Below are 19,386 nucleotides of genomic sequence, written 5' to 3' on the forward strand. Positions count from 1 at the left end.
CCAGCCAGGCCCGCGGTTTCCCCGCAATCCCTCCTCCTTCCCGAGTGCTGCTCCTTTAAGGGAGCCTCGGCTCTGCGAATTGCATCAGGTACGCGCTCTCCCCCACCCCGCGCGCGTGCACACGCGCTCCCTGCTCTCCTCCCCTTCTGAGGCGCGCTCGCGCTGGGAGAAGGAGCGCGCACGCTGTCCCTGTGCCTCTGTAAGGCGGAGCTGGACGCGGGGCGCGCGCTCACGCCGGCCAGTCGCGTGGTCGCCCTGCTTCTCCATATTGCTGCGGCTGCATTAGAGAAGACGGGGGAGGGGGCACGCCGGGGTTGGGTTTCAAGGGTGGGGGGAGGAAGCCGGCGGCCGCAGCCCCCCGTGGCTTCGGGGCGTGCACGCACCTGAGCGAGGGCGAGGAGAGCCGAGCCGCGGGCTCCGCCGGGCAAAGTTTGCGGCGGGCGTGTGCGCGTGTTGTCTGGGGAGAGCCTGGAGCAGGGGCGAGGAGGCGGCTCTGCGGGGGCGCAGATGGCTACCCAGGTGGAGGCTCTGCTGCCCGCCACGCCGCTGCTGCCCGCCGAGGAGCACGGGCTGGTCATCAAGAAGCCGCAAGAGAAGGGCGAGCACCTCATGCGCCCGGGCGAGAAGGCCGGCGCCGACGAGGGCAAGGGGGGCGGCCCCGACAGCTGCGGCAAGGAGGGCGGCGGCGGCGCGGGGGAGCATCTGCGCCGCAACGGGGCCCTGAAGCCCCCCAGCAGCAAGCAGCAGAAGGACGACAGCAACCACCAGGAGAAGGAGAACCTGCTGCTGAACCAGAGGAGCGGCGGCGGCGTGGAGGCGAGCCGGGCGCCCGGCGAGGCCAGCAGCAGCAGCAGCAGCGGCGGCGAGGAGGGCGGCGAGCAGGGAGGAGTTGGGCGCAAGGAATTCATTGAGGCCCCCCCGCCCAAGGTGAACCCTTGGACAAAGAACGCCCCCGCGGCGCTGGTCACCCTCAACGGACAGTCTCCACCAGGTGGGTCCCGGGCGGTCGGCGAGCGAGGAGGGTGGGCGGATGCGGCAGATCAGAGCCGCCGGGGGCCATGTCTGCTCAGAAGTAGCTCCCATCGTTGGCAACGGGGCTTCCTCCCAGGTAGGGTTGACTGCAGCCTCAGCCCTCCGCAGTGTGGTGACATCTCCCTTTCCACCCGCCTTTGTCCATCCACGCCCGGCTCACTCCACCTCGCCTCGCCCTGCGCGCCCTTAGCGAATGGAGGTGGCGAAGCAGCATGGGACGAGGCTTTGCAGAGCCAAGCCCGAGAGGCCTGGCTGTGAGGAGGAACACGCCCGCACCGGGCATCGTTGGAACTACCACTCGATGGGTGCCGCCCCTCCCCAGCCGCCAGTGCCGGGCATGGAAGGGGTGGCCCTGTGGTCTTTAACGCCGGTGCCCCCCAGCACACACACACGCCCCGCCGTTGTGCTGTGTTTCAGCTTGTGAAGCCTTAACGAGCATGGAGCGTCGAGGCGGCCCACGCCCGCTCCCTTTGGGGCGAGTCCAATGGCGTGGTGGGAGTCTCAGAATACCGGGGAAACCGAGCCCAGCGCGGAGTGGGCATAGACGGGGTGGGGTGGTGGAGGCAGGCGGAGGAGGGTCGCGTTCGCTCTTGCAACCCGCGGCCGCTTTCCTGAGCAGAGCGGATTGAAACGTGCCTTGCTTGCGGGGAGCCTCGCATGGAAAGGAGGGCGGTGGAGGGGGGGAGGAGACGGCAGCCAGCCGACAGCTGAGCCCCCCTGAGAGGCACGAGGGCGCAGAGAGCATGTGCGTGTGCATGGAGGCGGAGGGAAGAGCCTAGTGTGGGTGACGGCGAGAGGCCGGTGGAGGTGGTGGGTCCTGCGGCTCCCCTGGGGAGAGAGCGCGCGCGCTGCCCCTCCGAACGTTCCACGGCCTTGTTGCAACGTTCTAGGCCCTGCCACCCGAGCGTTCCATCTCCGAACGCGCCGTCGCCCAATCGCGAGGCGTTGTGTGCCGCCGCTTTCGGAGCTTCCTCCTTTTTCCCAGCATTCCACCGCAGTAAAGGCAACGTGGTTTTCTTTTCGAGGCGGACATGTGATTGCTCTCCGAGCGGTCTGTGGAGCGCGGGGACGGGGGCGCGCTTGGGCTTTTCGGGCCCTCCTCAGGCGGCGGCGTCTCGGCTTCCCCTGGAGGGAACCCTCTGCAAGGCCTCAGCCCATATTTGTCGAGGCTCTGCGGGTGACAGCGAGCCTTGCGCCGGGAGGGAGAGAGGCAGGCCTAAGAGGCCTCCTCGCAGCTGCGTGTCCGTGTGTCCTCAGTCCACTGAAGTGTAATGAATGGCTATGGGGAAGGCAGTTCCCAAAATCTCCCCCACTCTCTCCATGTCTGTGGCCCCTCTGCTCTAATGGGGCAGGATGCCTGTCAGGTTGAATGTGGGACAAAGGTCCTCCAAACGTCCACGTGGGCTTATTCATGCCTCCCTCCCTCTTCTCTCTCCCTCACTAGCTTTGTGGGCTGGCATCATGACATCCTTCTGTTCTCTTCTTCCACAGGCTCAGAGTTCAAATTCAGTCTTCAGGCCCAATCCTGCCCAACTTTCCAGGCAGCTGTGCCAAATGGGCCTGCGACACATATTGTGGTGGTGGGAGGCAGTCATAAAGGTCTCCTTGTGGGGGCAGTCATGGAGGTCCCTTCCTTTTTTCCCTTACCTAGGGGGTGCATTGCGACCTCATCAGCGCTTGAAAGTTGGGCAGGATTGGGTCCTTGGGCTTCTATTCCTAGCATTGAACCTGGGTGGAGGCTGGAAAAGGGAGGTCAGAGAGTTGTCTGTCCACTCCAACCTTGGGACATTGAACAACTTTCTCTCCACCTTTGACATATATAGCCTTAAAGAGATTCAACATCTCACTCCAATATGTGTGCAGTAATTTTCTACTATTTATTTAAAAAGTCTTGTTATCTTGCCTCATGCTATTAACATAATGTTTTTACCTTTCCCTTCCAAACATATGTTTGTTTAAAAATCAGTCTTATAACAAATGAGGCACCTCCCCACCCCCTTCCAAACAACATATGTTTGGAAGGGGATGGGGAAGTGGCTCAGGGCCCAATCCTATCCAATTTTCAGTGCTGGTGCAACTGTGCTAATGGGGCATGCGCTGCATCTTGTAGTGGGGCAGCAGTCACAGAGGCCTCCTTAAGGTATGGGAACGTTTGTCCCCTTACCATGGGGCTGCATTGTAGTTGCACCGGGCCGGGAAATTGAATAGGATTGGGCCCTCATTTGTTACAAGACTGATTTTTAAGCATTATAGAGAACATATCTTACACTGGTGGCTTATGGATGGCCAAACTTCTAAATCTTTTGTAAGTTCTGATCTTTTGTAAGTTCTGATATTTCCTCCCCAGGAAAAGTGATTAACATCACAGAAAGGAGAATTTTCAGCAGAAAATGAGCAATTTTAAATCAGTAGCTTTACTGAACGCATGCTGTCACAGTTTAGTTAGATCATTTGCTAAATCTGATGTTAGATTGCTCAGGGATTCTTGTACTGTATCATGTAATATGATGAATCATCAAGGTTTACTGACTCTTGGAAGACGCGCAACTCTGCAGCACCTCCTTGAAATGCTGTCTGTCTTCCTTCAAAATTGGAGTGGTGATGCTGCTTATTCTACATGCTGTGGCATAGGTTCCTTCAAATAATAGCCAGTCTGTTCATTTTTCTCAACTTCTAACACAACCTTAAAAGCTTTTTCAAAAAACCATATTTAATGATAGCTTATTGGGCCGCATTCTGATAATAGGACTTTTAGAGGTTAAAGACCTGGTAGATAGCTTCTAGAGCAGTGGTTCCCAAACTGGTGGGTCATGACCCACCAGACAGGGAAAGCCCTGCCGCTGGCCACTTAGAGACTGTGACCCACTTCCGCTTTGTGATCCTGAAACCGCAGATGGGTTGCGATCTCTATTTTTAGCCATTCAGAGACTTGGGAAGCCCTGCAGAAGTATATGCCGGCTCGCCATACCCTCCCCGCCCCAAGCTGGCACTGCAAATGTAAGTGTAAAAAACTCCCTTTCATCCCAAGCAATGGTACAATCCTGTGTCGATGCATTTCCCCTCCCATGCTCCCAGGGGTTCTTGAGTACCACCAGACACCAACTCAAGTAACTACCGGCGTTACTTGAGTTGGTGTCTGGTGGTACTCAAGAACCCCTGGATACTTATCATCTGACAGCAAGACTAGTCAAGTGACACAACAAACAGCAGTAGAAGGCTCCAAAGCATGTTTTTTTTCAGACTTGAAATAACCTCCCGTACACCCTGAGCCTCTTACAGGTGATTGTTTTGTCACGCCTGGCCTCACAACATAGAAGTAAATGCCAATGATGTCATTGCCAGGTACTTCTGGTGGTGCTTCAAATAGGTGGACCATGTGAAGTGATATGGTGGAGGACAAACGTTGAGAAACACTGACTTTGGTGCTTCTGCTTCCCAACTTCTGAGGAGAAATTTGGGAACCACTGTTCTAGAGTGCTCTGCATAGAATGCTATGTACTTGAACACTTCAAGGCTTGTGGGCTGAGCAAATTCACTTATGGGTGACTTTCCTTTACTTACCTGTAAAAGTACCTTGCAAAAATATTTTATTTCTTGATGTTAATATCTGTATGCATAGTTTTTTCTTCAAAGAAATGCATCCTTCTATAAAAAGAAACTGCACTGAATCTCTGTGCTGAGTTTTTCAGCATTGTGGAAACAATATCTGTACAACATAGTTTCAGCGTTCTGTAAATTCCTATTTTTGTAATAACGCATGCCACAAGCTGCTCACACTATAGGTGTTAAACTTGCACGCATAGGGTTGTGATCAGAGCTCTGTTAAGTACATTTTTCTTTTTCTCCTATATGCTCACCCAGGTACCTTCTGTATGCCCATGCAGTTTTAGCTAATGAAGGTTGCCATATGCACCAAGCACAAGTTACTTGCTATGCATAGATAGGGAAGACTGGATGAGGATGTGGGAGGTACTGACAGACATCTCTCGTATGTTTGTTCCTGGGTGCTACATCACTGCAAGTCAAGCATTCACATGGTATATTTCAATACTCCACCTTCTGTTGGCCTGTCTGAAAGGTCCCCTGTACAAGCATTGCTGCAGACAGTTCTGTTACTTGGCAGCAATGGCCATAATTCACACAATGCAAGCTTTGGCAAATTATTTCACCCTTTTGCTCTTGGGGCTTTGTTTTTTCTGCTGCATTTTTATAAAGGCATTTGCAACATAAACATGGTAGTTGGAGATTACCAGATTGGACTAAGCAATGATAGACAGCTATCTGATGAGCTGTAGGGAAGCCAGTTCCCTACTCTAATTTAAATGTTGATTTAAAGATATTTTTATTCTTACAGATTGTTGTGCAAATTTAGACAGCTCTTGAATCTTGCATACACTTGAGCAAACATTTTAGAAGTTTGAGTTATTGGTATTTTTGATTTTGAAGTTTTTGTATTTTAAAAAAATGCATAAAGCTCTTACCTCATTGTCATGTGGTTTCAGAAGAATCACACTGGCAAAGCGATGTGGTAATTGCATTTCTTTGATTCTTAAAAATCCTGCCTATAACAAGATTGGAGGATCAAATTCTCCTTAGGAATACACCTTCAATTTGACTCAAAGTTATGATGGAAACAAAATCTTACTGTATGTGGGAAATGGCTAAGATCTGGAATGGCATTTTGGGGACGGGGATTATTGTGGGATCCATCATGTTTATGAACAGATAGTGCCATGGCTTTCCCCAACAAAGTATAGAAAATGTTTGGAGTAAGGTTGGGAATTTTCATGATCCCTAGGATTTTGACTACTACATTTTCAGGATCCAGGGTTGGGATAGCTAAACCAGATTGATGTACTTTAGACACAGTCAAAAAGCCATATCGTGTAAGCATTAGGTTTTGGCGGCTTTTTCATAATGAAGAAAGTGCCAATTGGATCATTGGTTAGACCAGGGGTGTCCAAACTTTTTGGCAAGAGGGCCACATTATCTCTCTACCAGGGGAAAAAAGAATTAATTTACATTTAAAATATGAATAAATTTTCAGAAATGAATACGTTAGAGATGAAACTTATATGAATGAATGAAGGTCTTGCAATAGTTCATGGCCTATAAAAGGCCTTGCACAAAGCAAGGCCAGCCTTTGCTGTCACTGCTGCATCACAGATGTGAAACAGCAAGCAGTAGAGAGAGTATTCATCCCACAGTTCACACGAGAGGTCAAACAGTTGGCCGTCATGCTGAGAGCAGTTGCATCAGGCCAGCGCGGGCTCCAGCAAGTCTCCGGAGGGCCAGAGGCTCATTGGAGACTGGGAGTTCCCCGAGGGCCAGATTGGGAGTCCTCGAGGACCACAAGTGGCCCCAGGGCCGGGGTTTGGGCACCCCTGGATTAGACTAAAGAAAAGGGGTATGTAGGATAGAATATAGGCCAGTTTCTGGTAGCCACCTAGCATCTGCTGCTTGCTGGGATTCTTAGTAAGAATGTTAGATTTGGAAGACCTTGGTCTGATCTTAAACAAGAATACACAGTCATTTAACGCAGGCTGGTTATGCCTTAACTATTAAAAGAGCTTCTAAGCATACACCATTGCTAGGTTTAATTAAAACACATAGGTTAGATCACAGGGACTCTAGTCTTGGGGAGAAGAAAAGTAGACTATGCAAAACTGAAGTTAACCTATGTCTTGCTCAAAGGACCTGTTGGAACCTTCCTACTTTTCCATTCTTGTTCCTGAAAGGAAGGATTCTGCCAACTTAGTTTTACTACTACTGTAGTTGGTCCACAAAAGACTGTGTGCACCTCTAGGATTTGATTTTGTAGGAAACTCATTGCTACAATAGAAGTGACAACTAGTGTTGCTTAGCGTGTGGGTTTTGTCATAGTTGCTTAGTCGGGTATTGACTTTAAGGTTAAGTCAGGGTTTCCCATAGGTGCAAAAAGGTGTATTTTCATCTTATACCCTCCTACCCTATCATAGGAAGCATAGTTTGGAAATTTTAGTACAAGTGTTGCTCAAAATTTATTTTTTCTCCTAATGCTTGCAAGGAGTTAAACTGCTACAGCATGCTGCATTCTCAGAGATCTTTTAGGATAAGGTGTTCTTTCATAAAGGCACACCTCTGTTCATTCTAATTTTAAAAGCTTCATTCATAATTGCTTTTGTTTGGAAAGATTATTAAAATGGTGCACAAATCAGTTGTCTAAGCATAGAAAAGTGAGAACTAAAGTGCAGTTGCTTCTGTTGCAACCATGAATTAAAACCTTGCTGTTTGAGAGAGTTGACAGTAGCATGGGAATTTCTTGGCTGAAACCTGCCTGCATCATGGTGACTATAGTTTGATCTACTTTTCTGTAACATGTCCTTCTGTAACAGCATTGCACATTGTGGGTGGGGCCAGATCAACCCCTTCTCTGGCAGCAAGTTTTGTGTCCTTAAGTGACACGCAGCAGTATTTCTGCATGACTTGGAATAGCACCAGGAGTCAGTGGGCTAACGCTCCAGAAAAAGGAATTCTGTATACCGTTGACTTTACTGGGAACTAGCCACTAACTGAGCAGATTTGCCACTTGTAACTCATTCCATTGTCTGAGGAATTTTTTTCAGGGAAGAAGGGATTTTTTTTTCAGGTTTTGCCTATGCAATATTTTACATAGGTTTGAATGAGATGGTATGATTAGATACTAAATTTTGTCAATTTCTGATATGAACAGTTGCCAGGACACCAGTGGTGATGGGAAAACCATATAACACATTGACAGATGGTTGAGGTAGAGCTGCCTAGTTAAGTTTTCTGCAAGAACAGAATTGTTTTGATTACTTGTTTCCCTTATCTCTCCATGAAGTGCTCTGAAAATGATTGTACTTGTTGATTAGGCTAGTCAAAAAAATTTTTTTCTTAAGTTGATTATTCACTCCTGAGTTGATTTGGTTCTTAATATGCTGGCACAAGTAATTTGGGTGGAATTCCAATTTCAGAAGGACAACAAAGGTCATATTTTTCCTTTGCTACCCTTGTGCCCTTCAGTTTTATTCTGGACCTTGGCCTTGTGCTTTGTTTGTTTAAGACAAGCCAGGAAATGTAATGTTTGAGTGAAAACTGATTGACAGTACCTTGTCTGGTTCTCTCTAGATTAACCCCAAATCCAGCTATTTCTACCCAGCATTGGCTTCTTTTCACTGTGAAACTTTATTTCACAGTGAAAAGAGGCACTTCCATCCTAATTCTATACATTTCTATTTAGAGTTTCATTGGTTTCAGCGGAATTCTCTATCATGTAATTATGTTTAGGGTTGCGTCCTTAGAATTGCTTTCAAGTGAATTAATGGGAGTTCACTTCTTAGAGGTAGATGTCTCAATAATACTTAAATCTGTTCAGCAATGGGTAGCTGACATCTAAATTGGTGTAAAACCATCTTTCAAATTGACAGGAATTATATTTACTACCCAAATGTTTAGCATTGGTTGTGACTTCGATAAGCTTTTCGGAATACCAGATTTAAATTCCTTTGAGTGGAAACTAAGCAGAAACATCCCTGGTAATATTACATGTTCCAGGTGACATTCCCCATGCAGAGTTAATGGCATTTTTGATATGAGATAGCACCATATATGTTTTTATTAAAAATAGCACACAAGTTCAAAGAGACACAAATACAGTCTGGGGCTATGAATTTTTTTTGCTCTATGAATAGGTATCCTCATTTATGTGAATGGTACACTAGATTCAGTTGGAACAGTTTAAATTAATTTAGGAAAAATGCCATTTAAATCTTAAATGCGCAAAGTGTTGCATATTATTCCAGGTTTGAGTAATCCTTGAAACAGATGCAAATATTTCTGTTTTACAGGTGTGTTGAGGGAGTAAAGCGTAACTTTCCTTTGTAAGTTCACATGTAAGCTGAAATTTGAATCGGAACTTTTTTTGGATCAGGTCATACTCGTGTTACGTTACATCAGCTCTTTGAAGTAGCATGATGGGCCACTGTTGGATGGAATGTGACAATATTGTGAAGTGCATTATCTGGAGGATGAATGAGTGAAAATCAGTGTAAGTACCTCATAGTCTAAAAGTGGCATAGGAATTGTCTGACATCCCGCAAAACTAGCTTAAGCAATGCTTTCCCTCCCTCTCTGACATTTGTATATAGTAGCCCCCACTTTTCCTTGTATTTTGGTGGTTGGCTATAGATTGAGTTGTAATGAAATTTATCCTGGTTGTGGTACTGACTGTTGTTGTAGCTGTGGGGAAAGATCACTTGAAAATGGTCACACCTTTCTGTTTGAATGAGACACTTGTAATTCCAAATATTGGTATTTGTCAAGCAGTGAACAGGTTTTCCCCCAGTTATTATCTGCAATCTTCCTGTTTACCTCTTGAAGATATTGTGGTGTTGGTACTATTTTATGTAGTGCCATTGGTGTGCATGGCACCTTTAAAATTCCATGAACAAAAAAGCCACATTGCTGCCCTAAGGGAGCTTACAGTCTAAATTTCAACAGTGAGGGAGACAGGCTAGAAGGGTATGGACACAAGCAAATGAAATTACATGTACTATGGCCTGTCTTAACAGTTGAGGTTGCTTGTTAAAGGTGATGCAAAGGCTTCAAAGAAAAGGTGAAAACAAAGAGCCTAAAGCACATTAAAAACTGACAGATTTATTTTGGAGTAAGCCAGTGGTTCTCAAACTTTTTAGCATGGGACCCACTTTTGAGAATGATGATCTCTCCGGGGCCCACCAAAAGTGATGTCGTCAACTTCTGAAAGTGATGCTGTGGCTGGAAGTGATGCCATCAAGTAGGAAGTGACATCTCCCTTTAATACAGTCAACACCATGTGCATTAGTAAAGGGAGAGTATCTCATGGCATTTTATTTGCTTTTATTGGGTTATTTCTTAGCCTTTTTCTAATAGCAAAGTGTAAGAAAAAATCCTATTTACAACTTTTGACAATACAAAATAATATCCTGGACTGCAGGGTTGCCAGAGCAAATATTATGCAGTGGTCAGCTTGAAAGATTGTCAGCATCTCAACTTATCAGAGTCACAGTAAAGCCACAATTTTATGAGCTGGAAACCCAGAAAACCAATTGCAACCAACTTATCAGAGCCACACTAACAAGCAAGGGCTTCCTACTGCACCCATCCTAAGTCAGGCTTACAAAACTGTGTGTTGCGCACACACCAGCAAGGCTTCAAGAGAGCCCAAGGACAGATTTCTGCCTTGCATTTCAGAAACTGTTCTTTGCACAGGATCAATAGATGCACCTTCCCACCTCCAGCTCTAAACAATTTCAAGTGGTTTTTAGGAAGTCTTTCCTCATCCACTTTTCAAGGGAAAGGAGGTGTGTCATGGTGTAAGCAAGGAGGGAAGAGCAGATGGTTAGCAGACAGGAAGAATCGGAAGGTTACCCAGGGGGACTTGGGATTGGAATTTGACCATAGTGGGTTGGAAGAGGGAGAGGAGAAGAACTGGGGGAAGGAGGGAAAGAAGTGGAAGAAATTATCTTCAAAATGCTCTCAGAGAACAGTGTTCTCATCCTCACTGTCCCAAGAGACATTCTGTTTTGTTTTTTAAAGGGCAGCTGCCAGGATACTATTGCCACCACCACCATTTTTCCACCCTACTTCACACACTCCTGCAGATCACCAGCTTGCTTAATTCACTCCCCCATTCCCCCCTCCCCATTTCACAAACTCCTGTACTCACTCACCCCAGCAGCTCTTCAGTTCTGAAGCTTCTCTAGGGCCTGACTGTAAACTTTCAAAATGGCAGCATCCAGGTCTGCCAGCTTCCATGATGGTGGCCCCAGCCTGTTGTGACCCATCAGAGATCAGTTCACAACCCACAGTTTGAGAAACAGTGGCATAAGCTGTTGTGGCGTGGAGCCCATTCTGTCAGATGCACGAAGTGTTATCCTTGGTTTGCGGGCATAAATGGGTATAAAGGAAAATAAAAAAACATATCTTGGGACCAAAAATGTAGGAGGTGCAGAGTTGAGGGGGGATTTGGAAGGAATAGAGTAGTGTACCACCTAGTTGCTCTGGGAAAGGATTGCAGGCATAAACAGGTGGAAAGTGACAATGGAGTCATTCTAAGAGCAGAAGATTTTGACATAGTTGAGCTAGAGGAGCAAGCATCACATGCAGGAATATATCGTGTCACTGAGCTCAGATTAACCCATATTCTGATAATACGTCGGTTATGTTGGGATGTTAACTATATAATGTGTGTTCTCCAAGAAATCTGTGTATAGAGCTACTGCTGTGAAGCACTCCTTTGGCTTTATGCTTTGTCCAAGCTAGGGTAGACTTCCCAAAGATTGGGCTTTTTGGGTTTGCTGTGGTTTCCTTGGTTTACTTCAAATATTGTGGTCTGTGAACTTGCATCAATAAGAACAGCCCCACTGGATCAGGCCATAGGCCCATCTAGTCCAGCTTCCTGTATCTCACAGTGGCCCACCAAATGCCCCAGGGAGCACACCAGATAACAGGAGACCTCCATCCTGGTGCCTTCCCTTGCATCTGGCATTCTGACATAGCCCATTTCTAAAATCAGGAGTTTGCACATACACATCATGACTTGTAACCCGTAATGAAGTTTTTCTCCAGAAACTTGTCCAGTCCCCTTAGGCATCCAGGCCAGATGCTATCACCACATCTTGTGATAAGGAGTTCCACAGACCAACCACATGCTGAGTAAAGAAATATTTTCTTTTGTCTGTCCTAACTCTCCCAACTCTCAATTTTAGTGGATCAATAATATCAGTAATAATACAAACCTGCACACATTTCTTTTTGTTTGTTTTCAGGATTAAATTAGGTATGGATAATAAGGAAGAGTGTACAGTGCCGTTTTCACTGGTGCAGAAAGTGTTGGCATTGGTGCAGGAAACCAGTCTATAGACCTATTCTTGGGTGCTGTTGGGGTGCTGAATCAAAAAGTGGCATTAGTTTTGCCTGATTGGCTCTAGTTTTGTGGGTATGGCATTAGCCGCCTGTATGCAGTTTCAAGCAGCTTCCTCATGAAGAAGCCATGGTGTATGCTTCCTCACAAGGAAGCTGTTTGAATTGGCATATAAGGTGGCTATGCTGTACCCCCAAAACTAGAGTCAGACTAAACGACAATGCCATTTTTTGATTCAGCACCCCAAAAATACTCTAAATTTGTTCAAGTATCCTTGGCAACTAAAAAAAAGTTTGTTTTTTTAATAGCCCTGTGTAATCTTAAAAAGCAGACTGCTGGTTTAGAGAGCACATATTCCATATTTTATAACTAAGAATTATTAGAGAATTATTAGAGAAATAATTGAAATCCTGGTGATTAATTCATGTAAATTATACAGATCCAAATTTATTGGCAGGAAAAGGGATTGTAGGAAGAAAGCAGTTTAATTTTGTGGCCAAGCAGTGTGGTTATTTTAACCAACTGTTTTGCTTGTCTGAGCAGTGACAATAGCTGATAGGAACTGGGAGCCTAGTATTACTGTTGAATGAATCATTTAAACTGGATGCTGGACAGTTGAAATTAATTTGTTTAGAAAGATGTTTCGAAGCCGTAAAGAGACCTAGGATTTTCTACCAAGGGAGAGAGAGTTTGACCTGAACCAGTATGGGGATTTATTTGTGTGATTCATTATTTTCCTCTGTGACTTTCTACATACACTATGTTTTTTTTTAGAGCTGTCTGTAGTTAAAATGGTTAGTGATGGTGAAGGATTATCGCTTCTCTCTCTAAAGCACATAGTAGTAGTGCCATTCATTTATGTTGTATGTTGTAATATCTTCCTCTTCAGTGGAAAAATGCAGCTTTGAAGAGGCTTTTTGTGTACATATGTGGTTGATCTAGTAGCTGCATAAGGTTGGAACTCCTTGGTCAGTTATCAGAGCCGTGTGCATTTGGGTGAGGATTTGATAGCATGGAAGGGGGTAAGTCGAACATTGATAAAAAGTGCTGTAGTTTGGACCTGCACATTTCATAGATTGCTAATAGTTTTGAGGAAGTGGGAACAAAAGGAGAGTGGTAGGTGGTGGTTCATGTGGAATCAGGAAAGCTACTTGACACCAAAAGATTAGACTGAAGCTGTCTTTCTTTTTCTAATTTTGTTTCATTACATTTTTGTTCTGTTTCCCACCTCCAAGGAGCTTGTGGGTGGGTAGTATAGATTGTTTTTGTTTTCCCATCTCACCTGTTTTATTCTTGCAGCAACCCTCTGTGCTTTCACTTTGGGCTGATTTCTGGCATGACAATGGTATGTGGAAAAGTGCTAATCTCCCCCTGTTGTTGGATGGGGGGGGAAGTATAAGATTTTTGTCAGGCAGAATAGAAAGATAGCTTTAAGCTATTTCTGTTGCATATACGCAACAGGGATCAAATGTGTACACTTGTTAACTGGGCAGAAATGGGTTAAACATGTACAGGTTGAGTTTCATTATTTGGAAAGTTTCATTATTGAGTCATTATATGCAATGGCAAAAATCCACATTAAAGCAAATGCATTTAAAAACTGTCCCTTTGCTAGGTGATTTAAAAACAGCCATGCTGACCTTTGTGATGTAAGACAGACTCATTAAGCAGAAAATCAATAGGTCTCTCTCCAGAAAGGCTTCACTCTGAACCAGAGATCCCTCCCTTCACCAATGCAAAGTGATTATCTTTCTTGAAGTGAAGCTGTTCTAAGTGCTTAGAGAGAGAATGATTGATGGATTGTCAGCTGACTACTCTCTTTCTCTCTCTCTCTCTCTCTCTCTCTCTCTCTCTCTCTCTCTCTCTCTCTAATAACAAGGCTATAGTTAAATGACTGTTTTCCTTTAGTTTAAAGGCCCCTTCTCATCACATTGAGATAGAAAAATCCTGGTGAAAAATTGTGGATAATAAGGTTATACCTGTAATCGCATGACTATCTCTCTACAACAGTAAAAAAAGCAATTTTTTAAACTGATTTTAAAGGGATGCATTTTTCCCCTTCTTTAGGGATCAGCACATTCCTTCTCATTTGCAATGGCCATTCGTGTAGAGTCAAAGCCGTGTATAAAAAGTCTGTGTATAACAAGGTTGAACCTGTATTTACCAAACCTGATATGCCCAAAGCCTGATGAGTCCATGATGAGTGCATGAACGTTCAAATGTACATGCAGAATGTCTGCTCTGGTAAAAGGCTTAACAATCACCACCACTGGCTAGTGCAGCCATTTTCAACCACTGTGCTGTGGCACACTGGTGTGCCGTGAGTGGTCCACAGGTGTGCCACAGGAATTTGGGGGAAGGTCATTTATTAATAGGGCCTATGGGAGATGTGAGCCCTCACTGGCAGCATGGTGTGCCTTGTCAATTGTCAAAAACCTCGTGGTGTGAAAATCACTGGGCTAGTGGCTGCTTTTCAGTGCTTTGTTAGTTTTGAGGGTGGACGCTTTGCTTCGGAGTGGCGCTTTCTAAAACACGTGCACCACAGTCTTGAGTACATTTACTCAAAAGTAATAAACCACTACAGTGCACTTGGGGATATTTGTATCAGAATTTGGTTTCTTGGCATGCACAATGAATCTGTTCTATCTTAGCTCTATGAATTAGGATTTCAGAAGCATTTCATATTCTTAGCTGCTTGCATCAGACTTCTGGATTTTAGTGTGACGCAGAGCCTTGGATTTTTTTAGACCCATATATAGTACAAAGTTGTTTCAGTTAAGTGGATAGTGGTCCAATAAAGCATTTATCTTTGCAACATACCGTGTAGTGTGTGGCCACACACCCTTCCCAGTTTCTTCTTCTCTCATGTCTCGTGTGCATATGTTTACACTCGTATTATATGGAAGTTGTCAAATGCTAAGCAAACAAGGGGGAAAAAATTAGGCCTGTTGTCTCAACTGTATTATGTCATCTGATAGCAGTAATAGGAGACTGCTGCCTAGAGGGTAGCATATGCCTGCATGCATCTTGGGTTCCTCAGTAAATTGTATAAGGATTTCCTGATCATATGATGTGCGCCCATACCTTGATTTTGAAGTCTGTCTTTATGAAGGTCATAAAGAGAAGACTCACAGCACATATCAGTTTATGGCTTTTTAACAAAACAAAGTCTTTGGACACAGACCTATAAATTAATTGTTGCTTGCCAGAAAAATAATTCTTGGTTGTCTTCTATGGCAGCGGATGCCAAACCTGGCCTGCGGGCTGGATCTGGCGCCCAAAACAGCACCTTTCCCCGGTGGTGCGAAGCTTTTTGTTCTGTGTCGCAGCATCTTGCCTTGCAAGCCAATCTTGTCAGAAAGTTGCACTGGGCAGTCACTTCTGCTGCTCCAGCAGGCTCTGTACCCCAATTTCAGGAAGGAAGTGGCTTCTTGACAACATTGGCTTGTAAGATAAGATGTTGTGGCATGGGATGAAGAGCTATGCGTTGCTGGGGGCTTTTTCCCACTGCAGCACTCCTGGGGTTTGGCAACCACTGATCTATGGCATGATTCAATAAAGTTAGAAACTAAAATACTGATTTTTAAAAATTGTTTGTATTAGAAGTGCTAGATGTCATAGATGCCAACTACTTTTTCATTCCAATTCTTGAGGTTATCTTGGCATAATAATGGTTAATAGTGGCTCTTTGGTAGCGATTTAAATGAGGAGTTGCTGTTCTCAGAATTAGAGATTATAGCAGGGCTCAGCAAATTATACATAGGGCAGTGGTTCTCAAACTCTCAGGGAGAGTTTGAGGCCATTAGGTCTTTGCCTCAGAAGGCAGGGGTCGGGGGAAGGCAGAGACACGATACCCAGCACTGCGGCTCTGATCTGTGTGCAGGGGCACGCTGCCACTCACTGCTGCCTGCAGGAGCCCCCCGGGGGTTGGGGCCTCAGCAGGGCTCCCCATGCAGTGCAGAGCCCTCCAGAAGGCAATCGTGACCACTTCCTGTTTCTCGATTACAAAACTGGAAGTGGTCACAGTCAGCTTCTGGAGGGCTCTGTGCTGTGTGGGGAGCCCTACTGAGGCTGGTGCCAGGCTCCCCTGACCCCTGGGAGGTTGCCACAAGTGGCGGTGAGTGGCAGCGCGCCCCTGCGCCCCAAATCAGAGACACGATATTTCTGAGAGCACAGGGCTCTCAGGATGGGGCATTGTGACACATAGGGGATAGGAGGATGAAGGATCTTGTTGATAAGAGGCTCTGTAGAGAGATTCTCTTCTGTAGGACCCATGTTCATAGTAACTTGGAGAAACACTAAAACAGATATCCTGTAAAAGGGAACGTGTAATGCATGTGCCTTGAAAGCGTGAGGACCTGCTACCCATCAGGCAGCGCATCTCATGCAAAGGAGGATTCCTCTTCCCCAGCCATGCTCAGTCCTTGGAGGCTTCCTGAAGTATACTTCCCCTACAGCCTGCAGAAGCACACTTGAGAAAGGAGACCCTTCTGGACCTTGGAGGGAAGAAATCCAAAATTCAGTCTGAACTCCTGGAACTCATTCCTGGGCATGCAAGGCAAATTCATCCCCTTCTGAGTCTCCAGAGCTCAAGGGGAGGGAATGTCTACCCATTGGATGAAATGGGAGATAGACATCCCTACATGAAGGACTTGGTTTAGTTTTCCTCCATCACCACTATCCCTATGCCTTATATTGAAAATCTTGGCATAAATCTTGGATAAAGGTCTTAATACGTGCAGTATGGATAGGTGAAAATCTGTGAAGCGAATGTGCAGATAAAGGGGGAGACTTTGATTGCTCTGTTTTTTCCCCCCTCTTTGTGATGTAGATGCAGTCTAAATTTTGGTTTTTTTTGTTTTTTTGTTTTTTTTGCAAAATCAAATATAACAGGTGCAAACAAAGTAGAATGTAGCATAATGAGTCTCAGCAGATACAAACTGAAGGTCTTTCTAAATAAAACTACCTTTCATTTCAGAAGGGATGGAAACGGCCAGTTGCATAAATCTGATGAACTTTTGCAGGGAAGGAATCTTAAATACTTTCTGGTGGTTATCCGTCTCGCTTCTAATTATGGTGGCACACCTAAAAACCCATAATTTCTCTGATTTCAAAAAGTATATGGGCAAAATTGCTCCTTCCAGGTGTGTCAGGCCTTATATGACTTAACTGTAGTTCTTAAATTGCTAACTACCAGGACTTGTAGTGAAGGTGTGATGTTTCCTAACTTGTCTCTTTTAGAAATTGTGTATTAGTCCAAGGTAGAAGGCACTCTTGGCCCAGTTTATAAACAAGAGTATTCAGCAAGATGTCCATATCCAGTAAAACACTCAGGCTGCTAATGGTTTCCTTTAAAGCAGTGATTTGCAACCTGGGGGTCGTGAAGTATGCCCACTTCTACTATCAATGATCCACTTTCATAAGTATCTCCATTTCAGAAGGAAATTTAGTTTCCATTCCATTTAGTTTCAATTCTTCTTTATCACATCTATTAGTAATTTCAAGCAATTGAAATTGGGTCCCGTTAGGGAGAAGGGCGGGCTAAAAATAAAGTTTTGTTGTTGTTGTTGTTGTTGTTGTTGTTGTTGTTCAAAGATGACACAGCTGTACCTGACTTGCATGAAATAAGACTCTTTCCCCTGCTCCCTCCAGCAAAATGGTTTATGCATATCTCAGGAGACCCATTGAGGAAGTGGAGGCTTACCCTGAAGTACTGGAATCTCCCTTATCTTGAGGAGGCCTCTGGGACCCACCCACCCCCGAAGGATGTGGCACATGCTCCATTGGCGTGGCTGTGTTAGGTGGCTTTAGTTAGGATTGGGCAGTGTGTCTGCTATAGTGCAATTGCTACAACTGATGCTTGTTGCCACAGGCGTTCCTCATGCTCAGTGCCTCTTAATATGGCACTAGACTAGAATTCACGGTGGTCTCTTGTATGTACCACTGCCTGTTGGACGTGGTTATCTATTGAAAAAAAATTTCTTCTTGGGCATTGCAGTAATTTTAACAGAAAAACTACTGAACAGAAAAGTTTGTCCATTGGATTTTCTTTTGAAAACTTGAGTTCTGCACTGACCAGTCCATGAAAAATGGTCTCATTTAATTGATATCACTTTCTTTGGAATTGGTGTGCAGTGGACCCACCTAATTTGCAAGTCTGCCATCCAAGGAGTTCATTTTACATGGATGTGAGGTTTCCTGTTAAAAATGTTATAACACACCATAAAATTGCACCATTCACAGAGCTGCAAGACAGTCTTCTGTGCCTCCTATAAGTCACTTCTGGGTCATACAGTGCATTCTGAGACAAACTAGGGCCAAGAGAGGGGTTGTGCCACTTGGGGCACAAGAGAGGGGTTGTGCCACTTACAGAAGATTGCAGCCCTACAAATGGCACGATTTTGCAGTGTGAAGTGGGGAAGTCTATTTTTTTTAACTGAATTTTACAGGTGGACCCTTGTTGTTCATGAGGGTTCTGTTCCTGGAACCCTTGTGAATACCGAACTTCGCATGAAACCAAACCACCAAATTTTGTGATCCACTGAGGTCCAAACGTGTGCAGAGCATTGCTCCCGTTGCATCTGGAGCTGTTCTGAGGCCTGTGGAGACTGCATGCTGTCTCCACAGGCTGCAGAGTGGCCTTGGGAGGTCCTAGAAGGGCACTTCTGGTTTCCCAAAAGTGCACTTCTCGGACCTCTGGAGACCTTTCTTAGGCCTGTGGATGCTGCGTGCAGCCTCTGGGCCTCAGAAAGGTCCCCAAAAGTGTCGGAGGCCACTTCTCCAGAGGTTGCTGGAGCGGTGCTCCAGTTGCTTCTGGAGGCTCTTCTGAGGCCTGTAGAGGCTGTGGAGGCTCTACATGCAGCCTTCACAGTCCTCAGAAGAGCCTCCAGAAACAACTGGAGCTCAGTTCCAGTCCCCTCCCAAGGCTTCAGATTGGTCCGAATGTGTCTCAAGGGAGGTTAGGAGGACCCGTGTTGAGCCAAATCCACGGATGGAAAATCCATGGATAAGTAAGCTCAACCTGTACTTCTTAAAAAGAGACTCCAGTATCTACACAGACTGAGAGACTGCTGTATATATCAGAAATTGGCTTCTCTCAGGTTCGTCTGCAGCTGGGGGGGTGGGCTTTCTTAACAACCTCAACAGTGAAGTAACAGCAGCCATTTCTTTGCAATGTTTAATGTGTATAGTTTTCCTGTGTAAATTATACAGCAAAGGAGACTTTTGTATGCATGTATTTTGGTTGACATATCTATTCCTAGTAAGCTTTTGTATATGGAATAGATATACAAAATATATAGAATAGATATTTGTCCTAGAATGCAGTTAAAAACCTTGCAGTGCTTGAATCTTCACAGCTTCACTTTTTTTTTGACATGTCATGAAATAATCTGGATGTTCTTGTTATCTAACCTACTCAATAGTCAGGATAACACTAGGGAAATTGT

General features: G+C 45.3%; 1 protein-coding gene across 2 annotated transcripts in view; it reads left to right on the forward strand.

Annotated features, from left to right (window-relative positions):
* The first annotated feature begins 336 nt into the window (after positions 1-336).
* Positions 337-19,386, forward strand: part of LARP1 (La ribonucleoprotein 1, translational regulator) — a 92,617-nt gene continuing 73,567 nt past the window's right edge. For both annotated transcript variants that reach the window (XM_066618304.1, XM_066618305.1), the window contains exon 1: positions 337-991. In XM_066618304.1, coding sequence (XP_066474401.1) covers positions 508-991 — 484 coding nt within the window. In that variant the 5' untranslated portion in view covers positions 337-507. The remainder of the gene's footprint in view (positions 992-19,386) is intronic.

This window comes from Tiliqua scincoides, chromosome 2 (genome assembly GCF_035046505.1).
Source record: "Tiliqua scincoides isolate rTilSci1 chromosome 2, rTilSci1.hap2, whole genome shotgun sequence".
NCBI lineage: Eukaryota > Metazoa > Chordata > Lepidosauria > Squamata > Scincidae > Tiliqua > Tiliqua scincoides.